The sequence below is a fragment of the Gymnoscopelus microlampas genome (assembly GCF_963454915.1).
Source record: "Gymnoscopelus microlampas genome assembly, chromosome: 11".
In the NCBI taxonomy this organism is placed as follows: domain Eukaryota; kingdom Metazoa; phylum Chordata; class Actinopteri; order Myctophiformes; family Myctophidae; genus Gymnoscopelus; species Gymnoscopelus microlampas.
This window is the reverse complement of record NC_139948.1, coordinates 6,806,710-6,815,706: the sequence shown is the minus strand read 5'-3', so window position 1 is coordinate 6,815,706 and position 8,997 is coordinate 6,806,710. Positions and strand designations below refer to the sequence as shown.

Below are 8,997 nucleotides of genomic sequence, written 5' to 3'. Positions count from 1 at the left end.
TGTGTGTGTGTGTGTGTGTGTGTGTGTGTGTGTGTGTGTGTGTGTGTGTGTGTGTGTGTGTGTGTGTGTGTGTGTGTGTGTGTGTGTGTGTGTGTGTGTGTGTGTGTGTGTGTGTGTGTGTGCATACACAGTGCGGGGGGGGGGGTTGTTGGCACATGGCCCATTTTAACTTCCGTCCATGTAGCACGTACAGCACGTAATGCACGACACGTCATTATGAAAGTGTCATTTCTTTCCCTTGTGTGTAATCATTAATAAAGAAACAAAGACAGAAAACATAAAACAGCCATGAGTGTGTGTGTGTGTGTGTGTGTGTGTGTGTGTGTGTGTGTGTGTGTGTGTGTGTGTGTGTGTGTGTGTGTGTGTGTGTGTGTGTGTGTGTGTGTGTGTGTGTGTGTGTGTGTGTGTGTGTGTGTGTGTACAGACGGAAGTGAGTGATTGTGGGTTTATGTCTCGTTCTTCCTGGCTGCTACTGGGGTAACCAGCTACCAGCCAGACAGACATGATCACATGTTCTGTCTGTCACATAACGTAAAGTGTTATTTTGAACAGTTGATCAGCTAATCAAGGCAGCAGAGGAATATAACACTATATAGACACGTATACTATTTGTTGTCAACAGTTACTTTTCAAGCCTCTAATCTTTGTAAGATGTCTACAGATAGATACGTCATGTCAGACTTGATAAAGAAGGAGAGACAGAGAGATAGAGACGGAGGACAGAGAGGGGACACTGAGGACATCAGTGGACAGATGGATCAGATCGTGGTGGACAACATCATCTATGACAGTGTGGCCAACGTCGTCTATGAGAGAGTGGACAACATGGTCTCTGGACCACAGGAGGACATGAGGGACAACACAGCAGGAAGACAAGCTCTGGGTGAGTTGGACAACGGTGTGAATCGTTGTAGCATCTTATAATCGGCATTTATGAGGACCAATTATATCATACATGGGCAACTGGCGGCCCGGGGGGCAGGGATTCCGTTAGCCGGTATTTACCGGCCATTGAACGGTAAAATGTTTAATTGGCCGGTAATTATAAACACCACCGGCCACCGTGGCCGGTTGGGAAAATGCTGTTATTAGGCTATTTTATCATTTAAGCCTATTATTAATATTATTATTTGGATAAAGTAGTTGGCTACAACCATTAAAATCATAATCATTTAAAGTTTTTATCATGATATGACTGTGTGGTTTAATTCCGACAGCCTGCTGTGCGCTGCAGTTATAGAATATAGCCCATTCGTTGTACGATGGTGTCGCGCGTGTATCAGAGCTACAAGCTCGCAACGCGTCGCGTTGTGAGCTTGTATGTCTGCTATTTTTGATACGACACAACACAGCTGAGAGACACAGCTGTGTCTCCTCCTAATCAGCGCTGAGTAGACACTAGACAGAATGGTTCACTCGGGTGTTGATAAACAGAACCGGGATTTTCAGAGGTGATAGAATCTGGACCAAGCCGGACCCAAGTGTCGATAAAGGGACCCGAACACGTTTGGGTTGTGGATATTATGCAAGCACAGTGACTGTCTGTCTGCAATGGATACAGTGGTGAAAGTTGGTGAAAGCAACTATAGAGGCAAGTAGGCTAATCAACCTCGCGCAAGGCCACATATATCATGACACATATAATTCACGTTAACAAAAAAAAAACCCTACTTTTGCATAATCAAGGTTGAATGAGAATCGATGTAAAGCCCAAAATATATATTAATTTGTTTATACTGTGCGACGGTGTTGTGCAGGGAAAGGCTGTGGCGCAGGGTAATTAGGACTTGCCCCAAAACACCCTCGCCCCCATTTTTCAGGCGGACCAGTGGTTCTTGTATTCTTGTATTTGTTTTACTGAGGATAAGGGTAGAAATATGTTTAGGATTAGGTATAGTTTTACTGAGGTTAAGATTAGGATAGGAATAAGGTTAGGTTTAGGCATAGCTTACTGATATGTTTTTTTAGGAATACCCTACCAGGCGAATACCGCCGGATTTTCCCCGGGGCGACCGTGTTTTGGGGTGAGCCGCCGCGAGTTTTGGTATTCGTCACGCAGCAGTTCACTCATGCCCACTTTATTCATTTCATTTTTGGACAAGCGACATCTCTGCATGATATATAGTAGATCATATAATTTAGTTATCTATAAAAACAGGAACAGATTGCATCTGTGATAAAGTGGAAAGAAGCGCAGCTCTAACGTAACGAGGTGTAATGATCAGTTGGGTGCATGTATGTAGCCTGGTAAACCCTCCCTCCGGAAATCTCATTTCCATTTGATTTCAGGAAGGAGTCTGGCATGATTGCTCATTCTGCAATATTGGCTGTGGGCTGGAGTTGGGCGGGAGTAATACCGTTGACTGACAACCCCTTCAACCAATGATCGTTTTTCCCCTTCAGCCAATCAGCAGTTCATTTTGACGAGCTCCAGACTATGTGACGCAACGGGACTTTTGGGACGGCCATGCCGAAAATAGGTTGCCTTATTGGGATACATGCGTGTCACTCCCCGCCCCTGCCGGTTCTCTAAATTTATATTTTTAAATAGGCTCTGTCATGATTAATTGACCACATATATGAAGTTAAACAACTAAATTCTATCCAAACGATATGTTAATAGTAAATTCCGTGCCTCAAAAAAGAAGTTTGAGACCGTTTTAAGAACGAAACTAATAAGTGACGGCACTCGGACAACAACAATGGCTGCCGTTCGTCTTTTGTCGGCGGCTCTCAGGCTGCACTCGGCTTCATTCGGGCTCACTCGAACTCGCCACCTGATTGGCCAACGTAAGCTGTCAATCACAGAACGATGAGCGACGACGCTGATAGGTGCGGTTAGGTCCTGATTTCGCTGGAAACTCCCCAATATTGCAGAATGGGCGTTCATGCCAGACTCCTTCCTGAAATCAAATGGAAATGAGATTTCCGGAGGGAGGGTTTACCAGGCTAGCATGTATGTAGTGCAAACACGCATGTGACGTTCATTATAATATGGCCGGTAAATGTATTCTTTGGCCGGTAAAATATAATCCTGCCGGCCATGGTGGCCGGCCCAAAAAATGCCTAGCGGAAACCCTGCCGGGGGGCACATACGCCCCCCACCTTCACTTAATGCGTCCCACAGGTTAATATCAGATATTATTGATTTCAGCTGTTACAATTCCAAACATGTAAACATTACCCGCTTCAGTCCATATTAGTAGCTTAATGACTAGTATTAACATTCTATTGTCTTTTTTATGTCCAATGTATTTGTATTTAAGTTCATAAAGTTAACATAAGTATAACTAAATGCATTTGAAATTAAATACAAATGTTACTTTACAGGATTCCAATTAAAAAATAGTACAAAAAAATCTGGATTTCAATTCAAAAGCAAAAATAGCAGATCTACAAGCTCAAAACGGGCTGCACTGCGACACGTTTTGAGACCTAGACAGGGGCCATTTTCGAATTGCAGCCTCAGTGTAAAGTACTTTGGTCAGGTGTAGCTAGCAGGGTTTTAGTTTTGTTATTGTGTCTTAGTCTCTGCACAGCACCAATAGTTGTTCATTCCATTACAGGACAGAGCTCTAACACATGGAGAAACCCTCTCAGAGTGGTTGCTGTGTGTTTGGGGATGTTGTGTCTTATCCTGATGGCTGTCATCACCGGCCAGGCTGTACAACGTGAGTAGATCTAAAACTACCACAACACTCACTCAGGGAGTTTGTCACTGAAATTTCTTCTTGCTCTGGCAACTAAAGACCACTGCAGCATTACCCTAAACCTTGATGTGATCAACATTGAGTTTTGTTCTTCACAAAGTTAATTTTACACGCAGATGTTTCCCCTCATCATAAACAGTATAGCAGTAGTTTATCATCCCTGTTTTGTCCTTTACAGGTAACCCAGCCAATGACCAGTTACTGAACGACCTGACAATGGAGAAAATCCTGCTTCTGACCAGATATGAAAACCTGACCATGGAGAGAAACCTGCTTCTGACCAAATATATCAACTTGACTGTGGAGAAAAACCTGTTGGAGATCAACAACCACAACCTGACCATGGAGAGAGAGCAGCTACAAAGAGAATTAATTCAGCTTAAATGTGCAGGTGAGAGAGGTCATAAACATTTTGGAAGGAATTTAATTAGAGTATGATTATTATTGATATTTTAATTATTGTCAGCCAGAGATGTAGTGGTAAACATAGATTAAAACATCATTGTTGGTTGTTGGTTTATCACCATCACCATAATTTGGTTAGTAAAACCTCATCATTATGCTAAAATTAATCAGATAATATATGACTCAGGTTTAGTATTTTACTAGTACTAGTACTATCACTACAATTGCAGTACGTATTAGAATGATTATAAGTGCATTGAATCAATAAAACTTGTGTTTAATGTTTAGACAAGTCGTGTCCCAGTGGATGGAAGAAGTTTGGATGCAGCTGTTATTACAGATCTGCTGAACCGAAAAACTGGTATGAAAGTAGAGATCAATGTCTGAAGACAGGAGCTGATCTGGTGATCATTAACAGTGAAGAGGAACAGGTTAGTGTGTGTGTGTGTGTGTGTGTGTGTGTGTGTGTGTGTGTGTGTGTGTGTGTGTGTGTGTGCGTGTGCGCGCGCGCGCGCGCGCGCGTGCGTGCGTGCGTGTGTGTGCATGCAGTGCCCAGGTGATCATCATCCTCAAAAAATGTTTATTTTGTGATTCCATGATGTATGGATGTATTAGATAATTATTATGTATTATGTTCAATCATTGTCAAATGATCAGGAATTCATCAGAGGATTGAACGGTCATGGAGATTCTTGGATTGGTCTGAACAAAACTGAGGAGAAATGGACTTGGATGGATGGAACTCCACTGACAACACAGTGAGACATTTTATTAGTTGTTCTATTATAATTCTATCAAAGTCTCTGTAAGTGAGTGACTGAGTGGATGAGGTTAACATGTTGTTGTTTACTCTACAGGTACTGGGCCAGTGGATATCCTGGTAACTATAAAATAGAACGGAAATGTGTATTCTTTGGAACATTGTATGGAGAAGGATGGAGAAATATGGGATGTTCCGATACAAAATTCAACTGGATCTGTGAGAAGTGAAGTTTCTCTTAAAAGGATAGTTCACCCCAAAAAGCCTTGAATTTACGGTGTTTTTTTGTTTTTTTTGTCGCATTCCTACGCCAATAATTTGATGACCGGCGGAAAGATGCTAACGTCTCCAGTAGGAGACTCAAAGTTGACACTTTGTGTCTCCTACCGGAACCGCTGCTGGTCATCAAATTATTGGTTTAGGAATGAGACAAAAACAAAACAATATCCATGAATTCAAGCCTCCCTGGGGTGACTAATCCATAGACCAAAAAAAATGTTTTTGGGTGAACTATCCCCTTAACTTCATTGATGAAAGTGCAGCTTAGTGTTCTAGGGTTATCAAGTTAAATATTAGTAATTAGCTTTGACAGGCAGAGATTATGTTTTCACCCATGTAGTGTGTGTGTGTGTGTGTGTGTGTGTGTGTGTGTGTGTGTGTGTCTGTGTGTGTGTGTGTGTGTGTGTGTGTGTGTGTGTGTGTGTGTGTGTGTGTGTGTGTGTGTGTGTGTGCGTGTGTGCGCGTGTGCGCGTGTGCGCGCGTGTGTGTGTGTGCGTGTGTGTGTGCGTGTGCGTGTGTGTGTGCGTGTGCGTGTGTGTGTATGTGTTTTTGGGGTGGGGGGGGGGGGGGGGGGTGGTAGGGTTCCTCTGAAGGAAGTTTGCGAGAAATTACAAATTAACCCCATGCACTGTTTTTCTGTAAATATACTTTTATTGCTCCTAATATTGATGATTTCGTGTATAGTATTGTACATCTTCTTGAATTGAATACATAAGACCACAATGGAAACAAGATCTCAGGGCTTTTTGTGTTATCCTTTTAGCATTATTGTATAACTGTACCTCTGTACTTAATGCAAACTCTTAATAAAGTATTTAATCAATCAAAAAAAGACCTCTACATGGAGACACACTGACCTGCAGTACTGTCTATGTCAGTGGTTCTCAAACATTGTTATGGACCGCCATTATGGGACCCCCATAACTGAAGATTTTGTCACAATTTTATAAAATAGCCGATGTAGAGATACGATCTTGTTAATTCTGTGTTTGATGCAGACATCATGTTCTCACCAGTAATATAAATAAGAACAGTTTCACACATCAGTCCTTCTCCACAAGCAACACTGTTGTACTACATATAATTGTAGTATTGGAGTATAATTGAGACTTAAAGGTAGGGTAAGTGATTTGCTTTGGTTAAAATAAGTGTTAAATAGCTCTATATTCTGATAGTACTCATTGCTATAGAGTGTTTGTTCAGTATTAGGAGTCTCCTTGTCTCTCCACGTCTTTATTAAACAGAAAATGCATTTTCGTTTCAGTTTCAGTTTCATTTCCAATGTTATCCAACCAGGACAGAGAAGTCAATCAGGATGCAGATTAAACAAGTGAAATTGGAAGTGATGCCACTAAGAAACGAGCAGGGAAAATTGGAACTGGAACACTATACAAATTAAGCTTAAAAATTAGTACTTTCTCCTGATTGGCTGAGATTTTGACACCTACCAATTTTATTTCCCTTCTGTTTATTAAAGAGCTGGAGAGACAGGGAGACATCTGTTGAACAAACACTCTATAGCAATGATTACTATCAGAATATAGTATTTTAACCTTTTAACAAAATACTTTTTGTTTTAACCAAAAAATATCACTTACCCTACCTTTAATGCTACAGATTCAGTAGAACCCTGAGCGGTTCATGAAGAGACACATTAACCACTTCAACCCTAACATCCCTATTGTGGACATTTCATAAGGTGAACATTCATTGAAAATAGTCAAACATAGCCGACCTACAAGCTTGTAGATGAGATATTTTCACTAAAGAGATTGTGTGTACATGGAACAGTAGTCTAGCTGTCTAGAAGAGGGTCCTGTGTGTCTGGAGTTAATCTCACAAACTGCTGGACCAATCAGCACCAAACTACTTGGGTTCTGATCTGGTGAAAGCATGATGCCCAAACATAAGGCGACCTCATAGCAGTGGTTAGGGTGCAAGCCTGTCTTTTGTGAGTGTTGTTTCAGTAAGATTGTATAGATGTGATGTTGATTCATGATCATCACTACAGTACATGTTTGATTCATATGTCAAGTGCTCCCCTATTCTTTGTAGTGTTGTGTGTTTTGTTTCCTGTCCCTCTCAAAATCCCTGGCTAATAAGCAAAATTCTTAATAACTAAATAACTTAATACATTATATTGTTATATTCTATAACTCAAATGAAATAAATATTTCATAAATAGTTCATCTTTTACTCAAGGGGGGCCAACACCCGTCGCAAGTTGATGATGTCATTTGTCCGTGTGTGTGGTCCAGCCCTGTGGACTGTATAGAATGCATGTGCTGATACAATGTGTTTAAAATATTGTTTTGATGTTTATATTAACCTTAGAAAGTCTTAAGTTGTTTTTTACTAAAGGAGCAGTTCACCCCAAAAAATACCTATTTGCTATCAATTACATACCCCGTGAAGCATTGAATTCATGGAGATTTGTTTGTTTTTGACGCATTCCTGAGCCAATAATTTGATGACCGGGTGTATTTCCGGTAGGAGACTCAGAGTCTATTTTGAGTCTCCTACCGAATAGTACATTGGCATCTTTCCGCCGGTAATGAAATTATTGGCGTAGGAATGCGACAAAAACAAAAACTCCCCATGAATTCACTGCTTCATGGGGTGTGTAATTGATAGAAAATAAGTCATTTTTGGGGTGAACTACTCCTTTAAGACATGCTAATAACATTCCATAGGGCTAGACCACACACGGACACATGACATCATCAACTTGCGACAGGCGTTGTCCCCCTTGAGTAAAAGATTAAATTATGAAATAATCAAAACATTTAAGGTGTTTTTCATTTAAAATGTTAGCTGGCAATCATAATGTACTAAGGCATATTTGACTTATTAGCCAGGGATCCTTTTAAAGCTGCAATGAGTGATTCACCACCACACCACCACCACCACCACCACCAGTGTCTGACTATTAATGTCTTAGTAATGTCTAAACATCACTAACACTTTAATAAATCATTAGTTAAGACTTTCCTTTTTACACACAAGCTTAGCAATGTATTCATGAGCAGCTGGTACAACCCAGTCCTGCTTTTAGAGTAGAGTATAGTTTGTGAGTACAGTAGGCCTATCGCGTGAACATTTTGACTTGTGGGCCTAAAGGTCAAATTCAGTATGGTTCATCCTCTGAGGATCATGAATGCTCTCAGACAGCCCAACTTTTAGATCTGATGTGCAACTGGAAAATATGGCCTAATGGTGACACCAGAGGAAAGGCCATGTGATCTCCATGTTCAGTATAGTTCATCCTCCAGAGAGCATAAAGGTACACATTAAATTCACTATAGTTCATCCTCCAGAGAGCATGAAGATACACATTAAATTCCAAGCAAACCAGCTAGTTTTCAAAATATCTTATTTAGGACCAGACTAGTGGACCGACCAACATAACATTATCACTGCTGCTTGTGGGGAAAGACAACCTTCAATGTGAACAGGTTGTGTGAACAGAATAATGCTGAGGCAATATGTCACTTTTCAGTCCTCCTTAAAAATGACATTGAGCTAATTAGAGCCTGCCTGCTTAAAGAGCTGCTTCAGCAGAACTACAAGCTGCTTCTAAATAGTGAGATGTGATAACTTTTTTTCTTTAATTGTATTTTTGTAGATATATGTATATAGGTTTGGTTTTTCTATATTATATTGTATGGATATTCTGTGTCTAATTTCTATCCAAAAGAAGTAAAGTTTACACATAAAATGACGCAAACAAAGTAACTTTAGACAATTATTCAGATGTAAAATGTTCCTGTTTTATATTCTGCAGGTACTGCTAGTGCTCTGCACATTAAATGTATGACCACAGAGTGTGTGTGTGTGTGTGTG

The 8,997-nt window shown here is 40.6% G+C and overlaps 1 protein-coding gene across 1 annotated transcript; it reads left to right on the top strand.

Moving 5' to 3' along the window:
- Positions 1-600: 600 nt before the first annotated feature.
- On the top strand, positions 601-4,768 carry LOC311054532 (uncharacterized protein; the record flags this gene model as incomplete). Its single annotated transcript, XM_084070544.1, has 5 exons — positions 601-883; positions 3,567-3,671; positions 3,889-4,101; positions 4,404-4,550; positions 4,731-4,768. Exons 1-5 carry the CDS (start codon positions 652-654, stop codon positions 4,766-4,768), a joined length of 735 nt encoding a protein of 244 aa, XP_083926670.1. The 5' UTR covers positions 601-651.
- Positions 4,769-8,997: the final 4,229 nt, after the last annotated feature.